This window comes from Sorex fumeus, unplaced genomic scaffold (genome assembly GCF_029834395.1).
Source record: "Sorex fumeus unplaced genomic scaffold, SorFum_2.1 ptg000051l, whole genome shotgun sequence".
NCBI lineage: Eukaryota > Metazoa > Chordata > Mammalia > Eulipotyphla > Soricidae > Sorex > Sorex fumeus.
Genome location: NW_026606108.1, coordinates 4474179 through 4494437, shown reverse-complemented (window position 1 = coordinate 4494437; position 20259 = coordinate 4474179). Strand labels below are relative to the sequence as shown.

Genomic DNA, 20259 nt, shown 5'->3' with positions numbered 1-20259 from the left:
AAGTTTCTGTTCATTTCTTCCACCGGCAGCCCCTCTTAACAGTTACAGCTTATGGCTGTGGTGCTCATACCTGCTGGCCAGATGTGGTGCTCACAGGTGCCCACCAGAGGGCACACGTCCCTGACTGCAGTGTTCCCATGTGCCCACCAGAGGGCGCACTTCTCAGCCGAGGTGTTTTGCTGAGGCTGCACCCCACCCCTTTTTGTGGTGTTTGCACACATCTGGCTCCAATGCAGGTGGAAATTCCTCGCACGCCTGGGACTCCAGACAGCACATCTTCCAAGACCACACTGGGTGTATGTGGGATCCCAGGGACTTGAACTCGTAACCTTATAATTGGAAGGTGGGTGCTTTAAGGCCCTGAACTAACTGATACTTCTGGACCCAACACATCATCATTTTTACAATGGAAGTCAAGTTGCTGGTGAGGGAGTCTTGAGGAGGAGGAGGGGCACTTGGAGGTTGGGCCATGTTGGGGTGGCAAGCCTCCGTCACAACTGGGTGACTGTCCCATGCCTTCTCCCCCAGCACGTCCCCTCGGTCTTTAGGGGTACTTTAGGGGTGAGAACCACGGAAGGGCGGTGATGGGGACTCTCGGTTTACGGGGTCCAGCTCCGAGTCCTCTGGGGTCTTGGGGAGCTGACTCTGGAGGAGGAAATCTGGGGGCTCCCTGCATTTGGGGGGCTGTGCTCGCCTCACCATTCCTGCTGTGGTTCTGGCCTGGGGTGGGGGGCAGGAGCTCCAGGAGGAGGACGGTGGGGGGTGTCCATGGGTACTTACCCGCCTCCCGTGCCGCCGTTCTTGCTGAGGTGTGTCCGGGGCTCACTGGACGCCAGTTTTAGCAGCTCTGTCCACTCTCGCTCCCACTCTTCCTCCGTGTACACCAGCCCTGACTGGCCAAAGGGAAGCAGGGTTAGGAGGTGACCAGGGGGGCACCTCCAGCCTCTGCACCCAGGGGATCTTCACTGCTTCCCCCCTATCCACCACGGTGCCCCATGGGTGCATCTGGGCTGCCTGAGTCTACCTGACACTGGCCATATTGGTGAGGAATGAGAATGTTCCAGAATATTCCAGAACATTCCAGAAGATAGACTGTCATGTGTTCCAGGCTGGGGCTGACTGTGTGTGTGTGTGTGTGTGTGTGTGTGTGTGTGTGTGTGTGTGTGTGTGTTCAAAAGGGAGAGCAGCCCACAGCATCGGGAAACCAGATGATTCTGCTGTGCTGGGAACAGCAGATGATCTCTGGACGGAGCACCTGGACAGGGGCTCTCGCTACAGAAAACAGCCATCAGGGAACCCGTTTGAGAGTGGACGCGGGATTTATAGCAGGGCGGGAGTGGAGGGTGCGCGGGCCTTGGGGCTGGGGTCTGAGCTCTCGCAAAGTGGCCTTTCAGAGTTGTGCCTGAGGGAGATGGGATCAGAGTGGACTCCCCACATGGTGGCACCAACCTCCTTGTTTTGCTGCGTCTGCTGCCACCGCCACCTGCGCCTCAGCGCCTCACGCTCAGCACCTGTCCGCATCATGCTGCACAGCGCCTTCCTCAGGACCAGGTCCCGGTCGTGAAAGCCCCACATGCCTGCATGGGGAACGCGGGGGACAGAGCTTGTGGTGAGCAGGGCCCAGCCTCCACTGACCACCCACCACTCACATGTCCACTCGTCCACCCATCCTTCACCTTTCCGTCCATCCACCCGTTCACTTGTCATCCTTCCAGACATTCATCCATTCACTTGTCCATCCGTCCACTCATCCTCCATAGATCCATCTGTCCACCCATCCTTCACATGTCCATCATCCACCCATCCTTCATGTGTCCATCTGCCCACCCATTCACTTGTCCATAGTAGGATAACGCTGGTTCGGCCTTTCTCTTCTGCCTCAGGGAGCTTAGATTTATTGGGTCACACCCATCACAGTGCTCCCGAGGCACTCCCATTCCTGTGCGTATCTTTAACCTGTTCTCTGTGCTCTGCTTCCCCTATCTGTTAATCACCTATATCCCCAAATCAGACCCTGTGATTTGTAAGGTCAGATCCTTCTAAGGACTCTGGATTTTGTATATGTAAGTGAAATATTGTTTTTTCTATTTCCCTTCTGTCCTTTGCCTGGATTACTTTTGAGCAATGTCCTTTCTGTACAGACACAGGAAGACAATGCTATGCTTTTACAACCTGGGAATTGACTCCGAATAATATTTAATCCCGGGCATCTGTCATACTTACTCAACTTGTAAGCCTTAGCCGCCCTTAGCTCCTACCACCCCAAAAGCAGGATCCTGACAAAGGGACTTGGATGGACCCAAGTCAAGATGTGAGCTACCCTGGCATCGAAAAGGGACAAGAGGGGCTGGAGCGATGGCACGGCGGGGAGGGCATTTGCCTTGCACGCGGCCAACCCGGGTTCGATTCCCAGCATCCCATATGGTCCCCTGAGCACCGCCAGGGGTGATTTCTGAGTGCAGAGCCAGGAGTAACCCCTGTGCATTGCCAGGTGTGACCCCCCCCCCCAAAAAAGGGACAAGTGCCATAAAACTTTTAAGTTAAGAGCATGGTCGTGGACAAACTGTCAGGACCCAAAGAGAACAACTAGATAATGACCAAGCTGGGATTGGGAAGGGCTTATCTGGCCTGAAGACTGCTGTCTGGGATTTAAAGCGAGATGTCCCCAGGAGAGCCAACTTTAAGCTTAATCTATCTCTTACTGTGTCCATACAAAATGACTGGAAAGATTAGCACTGCACTGTCTCCTCCCATTGTTCATCGATTTGCTCGAGCGGGCCCAGTAACATCTCCATTTTGAGACTTGTTGTGACTGTGTTTGACATATTGAATACGTCACTGGAAAGATTATTAAGAAATAAATTTAAGATGATTGTTTCAATGTATATGGACTAAGGAAAGAAGAAATTCGGCCTTAAGTGAAATTCTGCCCTTGAGCAGATCTCCTAGTCGATGAGATCTGTGTCTTCCCCAGAAGGAATGCTTCCCCCTGCCCCCGAATATGAAGATTGTATTATCTCACCTAGGTGGAGTTGCTACCCTCCAACCTTGGATGATGGGCTTTAACTAAGTCTGGGAGACGGGAATATGAGACAGGGAGAGACTAGCTTGGGGAAGGTAGGAGAGGGAATAGGGGCAGTGAGTGAGACTGGAAGGAGGCAGAGGAAGACCAGATTGGAATAAACGGCAATTGGTCACCAACCAGCTTGACCCCCGTTTCCTCCTTCCTTCATCCATCACTATTGGCCATCCAGGTTGGGAAAGTAGACTGACCACCGAATGCATGTGGCAAGTGTCCATACATTTTGTGAACACACACATTCATCTACCCATTCACATGTTGATCTGTCCACCCATCCTTCATGTATCCATTCATCCACCCATTCACTTGTCTGTCTATTCCTTCATTCGCTTGTCTGTCCGTCCGTCCGTCCGTCCATCCATCCATCCATCCATCCACCCACTACTTTCATTGGTTTATCGACTCACTGTTTATTATGCACTCAGCCATCCATCCATCCATACTCACTAATCCATTCACTTATTCACCCACCTGTGTGCCCATTTATTTGTTCTCTGATTTATCCATTGATGCATTCATTCTCTCACCCATCTGCTCACTCATTCACTCCCCATCCACCACCAGTCTGTTCACTCATCCATCGCATTAACACCCCGTTCACTGGTTCATTCCTTGGTCTCGATGACCGCCTTTTGTTTCCCTCATTTCCGCAGGGCCATGAGTGCCACTGAGGAAGGAAACAGCATCTCATGCACTGGGAAGACCCCCTGTAGCAACCAAGACAGGGCTGGCCCCAAATTCCGGTGCACCCAATGGTCAGTGGTGGGTCGACCATGAAACTGGCTGGCGAGAGGATAGGAGATGTGGGTCGCCCACAGCACAGACCCCACCCACACCTGTGCTGGAAGAGGGAAAACCGGGGCAGAGGCGGCTTCCAGAGAGTGGGCGCCACCAGAGAGCTCCATGGGGGCCCTCACTGACCACTCTGAATCCTAAGCCCCCAGGCACTGTGGGGGCTGCCCAGCCCGTGAGGCCTTTGGCCTTTTGCCCAGCAGGGGGCGCTGTAGAGCCAGGCACAGCTTGTGTGAGTGTCCAGGGCTGGCCTACCTCCACAGCCCCCTGACATCCCTGCCTCGAGGTGACTCTTGCCCAGAGGCCACCCCGGGCCCAGCACTGTCTGCCCAGCCCAATGCCCAACTTTCTGTTCTCTGCTGCTAGATGGGTCCCACTGCCTGGCCCAGTGTGTCCAGCCCATCAGGCTGGCTGCTGTCTCCGGGCCTCACTATTTGGCTGCGAAGGAAAAGAGAGGGCAGCACTGGTCACTGCCCGGCTGTCCTCCCAGAGGTGGAGGCCGGGGGCTCTTGACATTGGATGACCCCTAAGGTGCTCCTCAGGTCTGTGTGAGGTGTGGGCTCCGTCCCTGGCACCGCTCGGTCCCCACTAGCAACGCTGGGATGGAGCCTCCAGTCCCGGGGCTTAGAGCGGCCCAGATGGAAAAACAAAAGGATAGCTGCCCCTTACTGACCTGACTTCAGTCTCCGAGCCTCCAGACTGGGCCGGGCCTGGCTCAGCCCTGACTCCCCTGACCATGCCGAGTCTTCCCTTTCAGCATGACCCCCGAGGTCTCCTTGCCTGGAGTGTGTGAATTCTTCGAGTCTCAGTCCAAGCCCACCTTCTTTCTCCAGGAAGTCCTCCGAGACTGCTCCTGGCCCCTGACCTGGAAGTCGCCATCCCTGCTGTTCATGGTCTGGCCTCCCTTTCCCCACACAACAGAGCTTTTCTCAGGGGCATGTGGGGGTGCTCCCATGTCTGCTTGCTTGCCTGCTGCTGGACAAGAAGGGATGGGAGGGGGGCTTTGTCCCCGAGGGAGCCTCGCAGAGCAACGAGATGCCCGTGACTTCCTTCCCTTCTCTGACCTTGGCCCATCTCAGGGCTGCCCCTCCCCCCACCCCGAGGACTCGAGGGTCTTACCCAGTGAGGCGGCGTGCAGGAGGCAGTTCCCGTCCCCCGTCGTGGCCAGAGGCAGGAGCCGCTTGCAGCTGGTGCACACGGCCGACCACCAGTTCAGGCGACCTGTTGGGGGGGGCGGGTGAGGGCCTGGCCAGCAGGAGGCCCCACCCCTGGGTGCCCACGAACCCCAGCCTTTGGCTGTCTTATTCTCATCTCAAACCCAGGTTTCCCTCTTTCTCTCCTTTCTTTCATTTTTGCAGGGGGAGCGGGGGTGGGAGGGAACCACACCTGGCGTGCTTGGGGCTGCCTCCTGGCTCTGCACTCAGGGATCACTCCCGGCAGTGCTTGGGAGACCCTGTGGGGTTCTGGGGCTTGAACTGGGTCAGCTACATCCACGGCAGGTGCCCTTCCCCATCCAGCACTCTGGCCCCTCAAGTACAGATGCTATTTTTTCAAATACAGATTTAAGATCCCTCTAAGATATGCAAAAAGAGGCAAAACTCTTTCATCCTTTTCCTATTTATTTATGTAGTGCTTAGGATCTTAGCAGTAGGTAGGGCATTTGCTTTGCACACGGCCGACCTGGGTTTGATTCTTCATCCCTCTTGGAGAGCCCAGCAAGCTACCGAGAGTATCCCGCACGCACGGCAGAGCCTGGCAAGCTCTCCGCGGCGTATTCGATATGCCAAAAACAGTAACAACAAGTCTCACAACGGAGACGTTACTGGCACCTGCTTGAGCAAATAGATGAACAATGGGAGGACAGTGCTACAGTGCTTAGGATCACACCCAGTAGTGCTCAGGAGTGACCCCTGGTGGTGCTCAGGAGACCCTATGGGCTGCCCGGGATCAACCCGAGTCAGCCCTGGGAGGCAAGTGCCCTCCCACCGTCCTGTGGCTCTGGCCCCCTTCCTGGCACTTCTTGGCCAACCAGGTTGGTACCAGGCTTAATGTGAGGGTCCAAGGCCATGCTCGTTGTGCTCAGGGGTGCCGGGTTGTACCCGAGACAAATTTAAGGGGAGGGAGCAAGTCCAGTGAGTCGCACACACGCTTTTCATGCAGGAGCTTTCGGGGGTGGGTGGGTGGGTGATTCCCAGCACCAAACCCTGAGCACCGCCAGGCAGGGCCCCAACAACCCCCAACACCCCCCAACCCTTATGGGGTAGTGCCCAGAGTTAAGAAGCTCTCGCGTATGAAGACACAATTAATAATAAGGCACGCGTGACCCTACACATGTCATGAACCAACGTGTCTTCAACGACAAAATCGAAGGCAGTTAAGAATTTAGGGGCCAGCGAGGCAGGACCGCGGAGAGGGCACTGGCCTTATACACGGCTGACATGGGTTTGCTTCCCGACACCCCAGAGGGTCCCCCAGAGCCCCGCCAGCAGAGATCTCTGAGCCCAGCTGGGCGTGGCCCCCAAACCAAACCCCTGCCCCGAGAATTTTTTTTCGCATAAGGGGCAGAACTGCTTTCAAGCAAACAAGTATGAACCAGAGCGCCCACAGCCTGTGGGCGAGATGGAGCATGAGGGAACCCCTCCCCCGTCCCCCAAGCACCTCTGCAGGTCAGAGGTCAGTGGCTGTGTGGAGGTGACCTGAGACTCAGGTGGCCCCGGACTCTGTAAACTGCATGTTTCTGCTCCGCAGCATTGTTGGGTGACAAACGCAGGATCTACTTTTTAGTGACGCTTCTTAGGTTTCATTTGCCTCGCACTGGGCTGATTCTGACAGACACCCGTGTGAAAATGTGGCCCCAAATGGAGCAGATGAGCACGTACCATAGGTGATGCTGGCAGGCAGAAGGGGTCTCCGCTGACAAGCCCCTGATTAAGGCTCAGCCAGGGAGGTGGGCAAGGGCCTCCACTGACCAGGAAGGCCTATCGGGTCAGAACCGGACACAACCCGCCTTTCCTCCTGGCTGAGAAGCAGGGGCTGGTCGCGACTGCTTTGCCATGGGCTTTTCTGGGCCATACCCGATGGTGCCCAAGGGTTCCTCCTGGCTCTGCACTCAGGAATCACTCCTGGCGGTGCTCGGGGAACGCTATGGGATGCCAGGGATCAAACCGGGGTCGGCTGCATGCAAAGCGAATGCTCTACCCGCTGTGCTCCTGCTCAGGCCCAGACACAGGCTGTTTTCAACACAGATGTTGGGATCTGCTAAAGCTGAGGGGGGCACAAAAGTGGAGAAAACGCTGCGATTTCCCTGCTTGCTGGGCAGAGGAGTCGAGAGTGGCCATGAGCCCTGACAGGACAGCGTCACGTGTGTCCTGCCCTGGAGTGACCAGTCAGCGATCTGTAGGAGGAGCTGGAGCCCGCGCCCTTGAGAGAGCCCTGAGCTGGCACGGGGCCCCCCAGAGAGCGAGACACTGCAGACTCCTCTGGTCAGATGGACCCATGGAGGCCGAGAGGGAGGGGGGAGACACAGTGAGAGAGACAGACAGACAGACAGACAGAGACAGAGAGAAAAGAGAAAGAGAGAGACTGAGAGAAACAGAGAGAGAGAGAGAGAGAGGAGATGGAAGGAGTACACTCATCTTTCAGTTCCTTTTGCAGATGTGAATATTCCAGAAAAAACTGCCAGCCAGCAGGTGCTTCCCGCAGCTGACCCTGCAGCCGACCCCGCAGTCGACCCTGTAGCTGACCCCATGGGCCTTCCTGGTGGCTAGAGGAACCCTAAGAGAATGTGCTCCCTGGCCCCCAATCCGGGCTTAAACTGGGCTGAGCGTGCAAGCATCTGGCGTTGAGGAGCCTCAACTTTCAGCTTGGGAGGGGTCTGTGTGGCCCCCAGTGCCTTAGAGCCCACAGGCGGGGGCTCCCACCCAGTGTCCTGGGAGGCTCTGGGGGCTCGGGGCTGATGGTGGGATTCTGCCTCATTTCTCCTGCTCCAGGCAGAGCTGAATGCTGCGGCCAGCAGGAGCGAACTTGGGGATGCCCGTCCTGCCCGGGCTGGACTTCTGGGGGCTCTCATTCTGCCTGGCCTCTGCTGGGTTCCTCCCACATGCTCCCACCCCAGACCCTCCCTACCACCCCCTCCCCCACCTCCACACCCCACATCCCCTACATCTTGCACACCTCCTCACTCCCTCTCACCCCGCCCTCACCCCTTTCCACGCCCCACACCACCCCACCCCCCAAACATCCCACGTCCTTCCACACCCCGTCATGCCTCCTGCACACCTCCCCACCTCCTCTCACCTTCCCACACCCCACACACTCTCCAACCTCCAACCTCCCCCCCCATACAAAGTCAGGACCCTCCCAAACCATCCCTGAGGATGAAGGTCGGAAATTCTTTCCCCTTGATTAAAAGAGCTAAATTTGGGCCAGAGAAATAGTACAGTGGGGAGGGTGCCGGCCTTGCATGTGGCCGAGCTGTATTCCATCTCCCGCATTTCACATGGTCCTTTGAACACTGCCAGGAGTAATTCCTGACTGCAGAGCCAGGAGGATGTCCCTGAGCATCTCTGGGTATGGCCCCAAAACAAAAAGAAAGAAAGAAACAAACAAAAGCTACATTTGTCTTTCTGACACAGACCTTGCCTCAGTTTCAAAAGAACAACAATACTACAAAACTTCTCTAGGAAATATTGTTAACTCCTGGCTTGGCTCAGATTTACGTTAGAATTGATTTGTGGCTTGGGGATTCTGAGCCAAGAAATCAACATAAAACTCGGTTATGGGAGAGTAATTTCCCCTGGGATTCTGGCATGAGCAAACACATCTCTCAACAAAGGGCCACACTAAATCGCTACAGAGATGCCACAAAATTGCCCTGCTCATAACGGGAGCCACTAACCCAAAGGAACACTGGCAAAGAGATCAAAGTGTAAATCAGCAGTTTATTGATTCTTAGGAACTTGAGGTTAAAAAAACATCCGCTAGACAATTATGTTTAATTCTCTTTTCCCCCCATGGGGACAAATCCGGCTATGCTCAGGGCTTACTCCTGGCTCTGTGCTCAGGAGACAGAGTGGTGTCAGGGGTTGGATCAGGGTGTACCATGTACAAGATAAGCACCTTAAGTCCTGTCCCATCTCTCTGCCTTTTTAATTTTTTGCCACATCTGGCAATGTTCAAGCCTGACTCTGTGGCTCTGACTCAGGAATTACTCCTAGTGGGGTTTGGGGGACCCTATGGGATGCCGGGGATCAACCCTGGGTTGGCCACGTGCAAGGCAAACACCCTACATGCTGTGCTATTTCCAGTACCATTTTTTTTTTAAAGAATGAAATAAAACACACAAAAAAACTTAGAGACAGATCTGGAAAACAAAGAGAGAACTTACACTGAAGAAAATTTAAAGAAAAGAAACCTCTGGGGGCTGGAGAGATAGCACAGCGGGTAGGGCGTTTGCCTTGCACGCGGCTGACCCGGGTTCGAGTCCCAGCATCCCATATGGTCCCCTGAGCACCGCCAGGAGTAACTCCTGAGTGCAGAGCCAGGAGTAACCCCTGTGCATTGCCAGGTGTGACCCAAAAAGCGATAAATAAATAAATAAATAAAACCCCTCTGTATCCATTTAATACCAAAAGAAAAGGAAGAAAGACCGAGATAAGTCAGAAGAAATCACACAGAGGGCCTGGAATGATAGTTGATCCTCAGCACCTCATAGGGTCCCCACAGCACATCAGGGGTGATCCCTGAGCAAAGTCAGGAGTCAGCCCCGAGCACCAAGTGAGACCCTAAGGAGTTTTTTTCCCAAGCAAGGCAGAGAAATACATCCACAGACTGAATAAGTCTAAGATAGTTCAAACAAGAAAAATGATGTGAATCTGTGTGTTGAAGCTGTAGAATATGAGGGAGAGAGGAGAGAAGGAGAAAAGTTGAGGGCAGCGTCCACAGGCTTCTGAGTGGACACTGTGGGCCACAGAAGCCCACGGAACAACAACCTCGATGGATAGCAGGGGCTCGGGACATAACTCAAAGGACAGGACTCATGCTGTGCACACACGAGGTCCTAAGGTCAGCCCCTGGCACCACCTGGCCCCTGAGCATCACCAGGGGTGGCCCTGGGGGTGTCCAGCACTGCTGGACTCTAGCATCTGCTATGTCACCAGGCCGGGTCACTGAAACACCTCATCGGGTGTCTGTTACCAAGACCGACCCCCGAATCCCCTGGGCTTTGCCTGAGAGGTCCCCAAAAGAAAATAAAAAAGGACACTATGCAATGTCCCAAATACAGTGGTCAGCAGAAATGATTTTCAGAAGTGGGGCAGTGTGGTGGGGGGTGGTGGTGGTGAAACAAAGACATTTTCAGACGAGTGAGATTGGAGAGGGTCTATCAAGAGTGTGGAAGACTGAACTTCACGCGGGGGGCAGGCAGGGGAAGGAATGCAGAGGAACAGGAATGGAAGCACGGCACGCGGCGGGAAACGCCAATGGTGACATCACAATCAGGAGGTGGGCGCCCAAAATGAAACGAGTGAAAGGGCCCCTGTGGCCGGGTGGGGTGGGGGGGAAAGCTGATGATTAATTGAGGATGTGATTCATCAGTGTGCTATTTTGAGGACTGCCTCTTAATGACGGGAAGGGAGTCTCACACGCCCGGCTGAGGAGGGGCGGAGGGAAGCGACTCACCACGTCTCGATGACGCCACGGCTTGGAAAGAGGGGCCTGTCACGCAGAATGGGGACAAGCCATGGGCACGTTGGAAAAACAAATGCGCTGATTTTAAGACTGAATCGAGTACATAGTGTGTACGCTTAAAGCACAGAGCCACAGGGATGCTAACGGCCCAGTCTGGCAAAGGCGACATCAGGCACTTTCTGACCGGAAGGGACAAGATGAGACCAATGGGAAGGAACAGAGCAGTGACAGAGTGAAAAAGATCCTCTTTCCATAGCTAGTGAGCCAGTTCATGAAGAAGAAAAGAACTTTAGTTACCGCTTTTACCAACCTAGCCTGAGATTTACAGAGGACTAAAAAACCATTTAGACGAAAGGAGCGGTGGGCAGGGGCACCATCTTTATGGGAAATGCATCGCTCGAAGGGACGGAAAGAGCACATAACAAGCAAGCATGCAGGCTGAGACCTCCAGATCTTCTCAGTTATAGTCCAGATGGGCGGATTCTAGACCGCAGGGGTGCCACCCACCCCTCAGCGGGACAAGAGTCACCTGTGATTAAGCGCCAGCGAGGTCCTGGGGTGGGGACTGCTTCTGCTCTCTCCTCTCCCCTCCTCTCTTCCTCCATCCCTCCGTATCCATCTCCCCCTCCCTCCCTCCCTCTCTCTCTCTCTCCCACTTGCCACCCCTTCTCTCTCTCCAATCCTTGTTTCTCCAACCCTCTCCCCATTGTTCACTGCTGAATTTAAATCACAGCAGTGGGGAGCCAAGCCCCAGAAAAAGGGAAAAGGACCAGGCCAGACCCGTCTCAGAGCACCGGGCGGCTAAACTAGAGCTTCTCACAGCTCCTTGTTGGAGCATCTCAAGCGCCTAAGTCCTTTTCCCTCTCCTGGCAACATGGCAAGGCCAGGCCCCAGTGACACGGGCCAAGGGCATCGGGGGGCCCCGAGGGGTCCCAGAGGGTGCAGGTTGGTGAGACTCTGACAGGCAGCGAGTGGGAGCCAGCTCCATCTCAGCCTTTCTCCGACCTATTCTCCCTGTGGCTGCTCCCAGCAGTCCACTGCTGCCATGGCCCCCTGGCTGAGAAACACGCTCAGAAGGAACCAGGTGCTGGAGTGTGTGTGTGTGTGTGTGTGTGTGAATGTGTGTATGTGGACACCCATGAGTATGTCACTGTGTATGCATGAGTGTGTGTTGTGTGAATGTGACCGGGTGTAAGTGTGAGAATGCGTGTGTACGTGGATGTATGTGCGTGCGGTGTGAGTGTGTGTGTTTATATAAGTGTATATATGTGATTGTAACAATGTGCACATGTGAGACCATGTGTGAGTGAATGTAACTGTGTGTGAGAGTGTGTATGCGTGTGCGTGCACTGAAACTGTAGGCGTCGATGTGAGTGGATGTGTGTGATGAGTGACTGTGCGTATGTCACTGTGTGTGTGTCTCTGTATGTGGATGTGTGCATGTGCATTGTGTGTGATGAGTGACTGTGTCACTGTGTGTGTCTGTGTGTATGTGCACTGTGTGTGGGTGCTTACGTGAGTGTATGTGTGTGACTGTGTACATGACAGCATGTGTGTGAGTGTGTCTGTGTGCAAGCTCCTCAGGAAATCGGAGGCTTTGCTCCTGATCTCCGCACCACCCTCCCCGCCCCCTAGTTCCGGCCCAGGCTGCAGTTGGTGCCCCACATTGCTCAGAGCTGAGCGGGGGAGCCAGGTGACAAGCTCATCCCTGCCCACTCTGTCCTTCGCCCACTCTGCTGCTCCCGCCCTCATCCTTTGCCCAGTGGACGCCACGTCACAAACTTCACAGGACTCTTGGGCTCTGCTGCTTGGGGCTCTCTGGGGCCCCCAACCTGTGTGGAATGGGCTGCATTCTCAGGGGGCAGGCTTGAGCTTTCTCCTTGGGCGATCTCTGCGGCGCAGCTGGGATGCAGCCAAGAACCTGCAGTGCCCACGTGGCCTAGCGGGGTCAGAACCACAGCCGTAAGCCGCTCCCAGGCCGAACTGGGTCTTCCTGCCTTTGCCTGACCTCCCCTAAACACAGCCCGTCTCTGAAACTCTGCCTTTGCTAGGGCGGCCAGGCCCAGCTAGGCCCCCTCCTCTGACTCCCTTGGTCGAGGGGAGGTATGGTGGGCTGCAGAGGGGCCCAAAGTCTCCCCCGAAGCCCCCAAGACGGGACTGTGTGAGGCTTCACAAAGCAGCTCACAGGGGGCTTCTGTCAGCATGTGTCTGGGAGGGACAGGCACCTGGGGACAGGAGGCAGCTCTCCCTGCCCAGGCACCAGGGCCAGACCCGGGGGCTTCCCCGGCCCCTTGTGGAGGATGTGGCGGCCTCACCTCCGTCCCCGCCCCACCTGGCCTCTTCCTCATGGGGACACCAGCAGACGCAGAAAGGAACAGGAGGGGATGAATGTCAATGCGAAGGCCCCGGGCACCTGGGTGCCAGGGGCTGAGCCATGCGGTTATCTCTCCAGCCGGGGCCTTGCCCGGGGCTACAGCAACAGGTCTGCCCCATGCTACCAGTGCCCTCCACCTCATTTTCTAGACACATCTGGGAAGAAAAGGGCAGCACGGGAGGTGCCCACATATTCAGCCAGTGCCTGCATCCACAGCGCTGAGCTGGAGGGGGGGGGGCAGCTGCCGGGTGCCCGGCCAGGCGCCCGCACTCACCTGCCTGCTCCAGTGCCGCCATGGTGGCCTGCTCGATCAGGTCCCGCTCGATGAAGCTGCGGAAGTCCTCGCTGTACACGCTCAGGTCGGGCAGCTGGAAGGTGTAGATGGGCATCTCCAGCGGGAACTCGCTGCTGCACTCACTCGCCACGTGCGAGCGCGCCAGGGATACAATGGCCGAGCTGGCGTGGGAGATGCCCCGGGAAAGGCGCTTCTCTGCAGGGAGAAGGAACAGGATGCGGGTGGCTCTCAGCGTGCACACACACGTGTAACATGCACATGGCAGGGGGAGGGGCACACGGCTGAGGGCACACATGTGACACACATGTGGCTAGGGGCACACGTGTTATATGTACATGGCTACGGTGCACACATGTGATACGCACACAGCCAGGGTGCACATGTGGGACATGCACATGGCCAGGGATCACATGCGTGACACACACATGGCTAGGGCGCACACACGTGACATGCACATGGCCATGGTGCACACGTGTGACATGCACATTGCCATGGTGCACACGTGTGACATGCACATGGCCAGGAGCACATGTGTGACACACATGGCCAAGGAGCACACACGTGACATGCACATGGCCATGGTGCACACGTGTGACATGCACATTGCCATGGTGCACACGTGTGACATGCACATGGCCAGGAGCACATGTGTGACACACATGGCCAAGGAGCACACACGTGACATGCACATGGCCAGGAGCACATGTGTGACATGCACACGGCTGTGGTGCACACACATGACATGCACGCAGTCACAGTGCAGATGCATTACATACAAACATATGGCCAGGTACACACACATGACACAAACAGTCACGGGGGACACGTGACACAGCCACAGTGCCTGCACATCTGTGCGTGCGTGCGTGTGTGTGTGTGTGTGTGTGTGTGTGTGCGCGTGCTGCTGGTGTGCGCTCCTGTGCACATGTGCTGGTGCATGGGTGCTTTGTGTATGTGGTGCTCCAGTGTCTGTGCATGCCCCTGTGCCTGCGCCACAACCCGCAGGATCCTCATGTGCCCCTGCACCCCTCGAGGCCGTGCTGGGTACCTTGGGCGATGTCGTCCTGCCTCTGTGTGCACGGCCTGTCCACCTTGTACCCCGGCTGGGGCAGCTCACGCTCCGGCTGCTTGAGGCACCTGCCCTCGTTGAACACATGTGGCAGGTTGGCTGTGTGCACCTGTCGGAGCTGCTCATAGTCACTCAGAGCGGCCGTCAGGTCCCAGTTCTTGCCTGCGGATGAGAGAGCAGACGGATTAGCCCGGGAGGCAGCAGGAGCTCGCCAGTGGAAGGCCCGCGTGGCCTGGCGCATGGTGTCTAGAAGGAAAAAAGTTTTGTTTTTAGACATCCCCTGGCTGGCACCCCGGGGCTACACCCCTGGCTTTGTGCTCAGGGGTCACTCCCAAAGTTTCTGGGGACCTGCAGTGCTGGGGAGTGACCCAGGCCCCCAACATGCACTCTGGACTATTGAACCGTTTCCTGGCACTGGAATGAATTCACAGCCATGACAATATCACAGAGACGTGGGGCTGTCTGTCGGCTTACAGCCCGATCTCTCCCTCTCTCCCTCCCTCTCCCTTTCTCTTTCTCCAACTCTCCATTTCTTTCTCTCCCCTTCAAAGAATCACAGCTAATGATCAAAGCCTGCATGAGATAAGCTATCCAGTGGCCCTGTACAAGCCAAAATAAAATAAAACAGAGCCATGTAAGAAATCTCAAACTTGCTTTGGGCTTTGGCCCCGCATCTCTCTTTCTCTCCAGCAGGATATGGGGAGACAGCATTCCGTGCCGAGGGGCTGGGGGCGATGGCGGGCTTAGACGGGGCGCAGGGAAGAGGAGACTCTGCTGCAGGCCGTGACTGCGGAATGTGGTAGACCGGGAACCACCCCACGATGCCTCCGGTAAAATGAAGACAACCCCCAAGTTAGGGGAGTTACAGGGTGGGGGGTTCACAGCATCCGCTCCCAGGCTGCCCCTCCCTGCCCTCTTCCTCTTGCTGACCACAGTCATCCAAACTTCCAGTCACAAGATGAACAGCTTTGGGGATCATAAGAAATCCAGGTGGAGCAGAAAACTAAGAGGGAAGCAAACAGCAGGGAGAGAGAAGAGGGCCAGGCAACAAAGTTGTCAGATGCATACTTGGAAAGAATCGTGATGAATATGTTACAGCGTTTGGGCAAGAACTGGAAAAGGTGAAAGTGCTGAGTAGAAACTCCAGAACTGAAAATTGGAAAAGCTAAACCAGAGAACTCTGTGAGACACCCAAGAGCTGACTTGGTGCCCAGGAAGAGAGAGTGAATAAACGGGAAGGGAGTTCAGGAGAAAGATGACAAGACGGACAGACGTGCAGGTGAGGGGGTCAGAGAGGGAAAACAAGATGCTCGAGAATACAGAGAGAAGCAAAGATGCAAACTCGTGCAGCTGAGCCTGAGAAAGAGAGGAGGACAGGGCTGGAGCAACAGAACAGTGGGGAGGGAGTTTGCTTTGCATGTGGCCAACCCAGGGTTGATCCTCAGCATCCTACAGGTCCACTGAGCACTGCCAGAAGTGATCCCTGAGCATAGAGCCAGGAGTGAGCCCTAAGCATCCAAGATGTGGTCCCCAAACAAACAAACAAACAAACAAAAATGAAAGAGGGCAGGGCAAAAGTAATCTTTAAAAAAAGGCAGTGACCTAGACTTTTCTGGAAGGAATGGAAGATAGCAGTAAGAGATTCAAAGGTGTTCAGAGAAATCCAGGTGGGTGGACAGGATATAAGGAAAACAGAGGCAGACACAGTAAAGTTGCTGAAAATCTAAGAAGACGTGCAAAAAATTTAGAATCTGGGGGGTGGAGGCGGGGGAAGACACATTACCTTCCAATGAGTAACAAGACAGCTGACTTCACAATGGAAATAATGAAGGCCGGGAGAAAATGGAATATCCTCACCACGCTGAAAGAAAATAAATGCTGGTCTAGAGTCTCAGATCTTGTGAGCATTGTCCTTCCCATGTGAAATACGAACTTAAAAGTGTATCAAGACAAAGAAGATCCAAGAGCAGGTGTTGCCACGGGTCACACTGAGGCAAATACTCATACGTGTCTCTCTTTTGGCCGAAGGAAACCATTCTGGATCTTGGTTCTGGGGTGCAGAAAAGAATAAAGAGCAAAGGGAAGTTTCTCTCGGTGAATACTGACATCACAGAAAAAAAGTATTTATTTACAGGATTTGAAAAGGCATCAACTCGTGGTGGTATACAGGTATACCATGGGCAGGAGGAGATAAATGGAGATAAACTGTTAAGTTCCTGGAAGGGTCCGAGATTTAGCAAAAGTATTGTTGGAGGGAAACTACTGTGAAAGACACATGTTTAAATCTCTGCAGGAACTCTTAAGAGAAGTGTGTCACATGTACCAAGCATGACTTACATTCCAGACTCTGCTGGGCATGTCCCACAGTGCTCCAGAGATCACGAGAAAACAAGGAAACATGCGACCCAGCACAGCATCACTACAATCTACCAGGAGCTGATCCTGCAGACACGGAGATCTGTGATTTACCCAACAAATCATTCCCTGTGTTTTCTGGAAGGGCAAGGGGCCACGGCACGCCCAGAAAGACAATGAGCAATATGGGGCAAACAAAGCATCCCGCCCAAGAAAAGCATTAAGTCGGAAAGGAAAATAGTCAGGAAGGAAAATATAATATTAAGGAAGCTACAAAATAGCCAGACGAGAAAGCTCCTTGCCAAGCAATAATGGCTTTAAATGCGAATGGGTTGAATTCTCTCACCTAAAGGCACAGTGTGTCCAGTTAAGAAAAGAAACCCAAATAGACAGACTCATTTCAGCATCAAGGATAGTCTTGGGCTCAAAGATAGGAGGGAAAAGGTCTTCTGTGCAACTGTGAGTAAGAGAGAGCACAGGCGACCCCACTGACACGAGGCTGGAGGGAATTAAGCCCAGATGGTAAGTAGAGGCAAAAAGGGTCATTATATAGTGAGGAAGAGAGTGGAAGCCCAGGGCAATCACTAGGGCACATGCACCCAGCATGACTGTACCTACACAGATCTAGCAAGCACTGGTGCCTTAGGATGGAGAAATAGACAAAAAGAATCATGGCAGGTCAATGGATTTATCATAGGCACAGAAATAAAAAAAGCAAACAGACTAGAACTATATTTAAAACTCACAGAGACTAACAGAAAGCAAAGACATCACCCAAGCAATAGGACAGCAGAGGGGGCATTTCCCTTCTGGCCAACCCAGGTTCGATCCCTGGCATCTCATAGGGTCCCCCAGCACTGCCAGAAAGGATCCCTGAATGCAGAGCCAGGTGTAAGCATTGCTGGGTGTGGCCCCCCCAAACAAAAACAAACAAAAAGAAGACACTGCAACTGCACCACAGACACACAAAGGTTCCAAACCAACTGGGTAACCCTCAAAAAGTGGACGAGGTTCTGGTGACATTCAGCCGACCAAGCATGAATAATGAATGTGGAGAATAAAGAGAGAGCAACATATTTTTCACTAGTCAGAAGTCAAAAACCTGCCCCTGATGTGAATCCCAAGACCATGTTCTTTCACTTGTGAGTTCCATCAGACATTCACAGAAAAGTCCACATCCTTCCTCTGAAAACCCTTCCACGACTGCAAAGGAAATACTCCGAAAACCCACGAGACCAGCACAACCTGCTCCCCATACCCAGTTCAGGACCACCCTGGAGACTAGGCACAGGTTGATGCAAACAACTGGGACAACAATCCTGCCAAGCCAGATTCCAGAGCAGACGGAAAGGCTCCTGCACTCCATCAGTGTGGGGCTTATCTCTGAGCTGCGGGACTGATCACAGGACACGCCAATGCACAGAAGGAGAGGCTGGGTCCTCTGATGTGCCAGGGAGTGAGGCCAAAGGGCTGAGGTCAAGGTCCTGCACTGCTAGCTTGCCCACACAACCGCCACATGTGGGCCCAGCACCACACCTCCCGGCTTCACCACACAAGGCCAGGCATGCCCAGTCAGACTGAGCACGGCTGAGAGGGGCCCTGGGGCCCTGTGTGCACTGCAAGGGGCACCAAAGAACCCTCCCCCCCACCCCCCAATCCACTCGGTGATCTCAAACATAAAGAAAAAACACATCTGCGGGACGTGGAGAATGTCACGCTGGGTGAAACAAGTCAGAGGGAGAGGGAAAGACAGAGAATGACTGCACTCATTTGTGGGACATAAAAACGAGTAATATGAGACCAACACCCATGGACAGCAGAAACAAGGGTCAGGAGGACTGGTCCACGGGTGGAAGCCTGCCACAAATGTAAGGGCATGGTGGGGAGGGCAGTTAGGATAGAGAAAGGACCAGCATGACAGTAATACTTGGAAATTATCACTCTGGACAAGAACTGACAAGTAGATAAAGGGATATGCTTAATTTACTTTCAGTATCTGTACTGCCAGAGTCTCGTTTGTTATTTGCCTTACAAGCGGCCAACATGGCCGACCTGAGTTTGATTCCTCCGCCCCTCTCGGAGAGCCCGGCAAGCTACCGAGAGTATTCGATATGCCAGACACAGTAACAACAAAGTCTCCAATGGAGACGTTACTGGGCCCGCTCGAGCAAATCGATGATCAACGGGAGGGCCTTTACCTTACCTAAAGTGAAGTACATGTGAAAGGGGCTGGAGCAATAGCACAGTGGGTAGGATGTTTGCCTTCCAAGTGGTTGACCTGGGTTCGATTCCTCCGCCCCTCTCGGAGAGCCCGGCAAGCTACCGAGAGTATCTCGCCCGCACGGCAGAACCTGGCAAACTACCCGTGATGTATTCGATATGCCAAACACAGCAACAATAAGTCTCATGACGGAGACGTTACTGGGCCGGCTCGAGCAAATCGATGAACAAGGGAGGACCATGATACCATGATATCTGTACTGCAAACAGTAATGCCCGCAAGAAGACAGGAAGAGAGAGAGTGAGAGAGAGAAACAGAGAGAAAGAGAGAGAAAGAGAGAGAAAGTGCCTGTCATAGAGGCAGTGGAGGGGGGGCAGGAGGGAAACTCGGGACATTGGTGGTGGGACATGTGCACTGGTGAAGGGATTGGAGCACTTTGTGACTGAAGCCCAATCACGAACATCCTTGCAACTATATCTTATGGTGATTCAATTAAAAAACAGGAAGAAAAACACATCTGATAAAACATAACATCCTTTGATGAGAAGAAATCAAGAAATCAAGAAATGGCAGATGGACGGGATGTCTGAACATCATGAAGACCCACAGGTCAGGGGCTCCAAGAACCTTCGTGCTCACTGGGGGATGTTTGCTTTTGAGTCAGGCTTGAGGCAGGGCTGTGCACGGCAATACTCCTTTAAACATGGCTTATTGCAGGAGTTACAACAGTATTTAAGTCACTACACACCACTGCCATGGAAATGCCCACGGCTGTCCACCCTGTGCCCGTGTCACCTCGGGTCCCATTTTCAGTCCCCAGTAATGACTCTCAGGGTCCAAACCCTGAGCCCTCATGCCGGCACTGCCAGGTTGAGCACTGGGGACAGCGGCCTCTCCCCACCCGGAGGACCCCCAGGGTATATCTGGCCCACAGGAATCTACAGAGTGGAGGGGGGTCCTGTCAAAATAATCACTGCATAATTTTGTGATTCCTGAGAGGAAAGAGAACAAACAATTCTAAAATTTGGGGAGAACCACAGAAGACCCAGATAGAACAATTCTGAAAGCCAAGAATTAGGGAGCGCTGGGCTCCCTTACTACAGCACAGAGCAACTGTGACGATGGAGGGGCTGGGCCCAAGGATCCCAAGGGTCAGCGATGAGGCAGCAATCTCTCCTTCCCTCTCCCTTCCTCCCTGCCCTTCCCTCCCTCTGTCCCCCCTTTCCCCTCCCTCCCTCCCTCCCTCCCTCCCTCCCTCCCTCCCTCCCTCCCTCCCTCTCTTTCTCTCCCTCCTTCTGTCTCCCTCTCTCCCTCCCAGTCTCTCCCTCTCCCTTTCTCTCTCCCTCTTGCTCCCTTCCTCTCTCCCTTCCTTTCTCCCTCCACC

General features: G+C 54.2%; 1 protein-coding gene across 3 annotated transcripts in view; it reads right to left on the bottom strand.

The window, feature by feature from the left end:
- The window catches only part of OTUD7A (OTU deubiquitinase 7A), a 122564-nt gene that overhangs the window by 11105 nt on the left and 91200 nt on the right, over positions 1-20259 (bottom strand). For all 3 annotated transcript variants that reach the window (XM_056124483.1, XM_056124484.1, XM_056124485.1), the window contains 5 exons: positions 14279-14461; positions 13210-13425; positions 4994-5095; positions 1450-1577; positions 781-893 (listed from right to left, as the gene is read on the bottom strand). In XM_056124483.1, coding sequence (XP_055980458.1) covers positions 781-893; positions 1450-1577; positions 4994-5095; positions 13210-13425; positions 14279-14461 — 742 coding nt within the window. The remainder of the gene's footprint in view (positions 1-780; positions 894-1449; positions 1578-4993; positions 5096-13209; positions 13426-14278; positions 14462-20259) is intronic.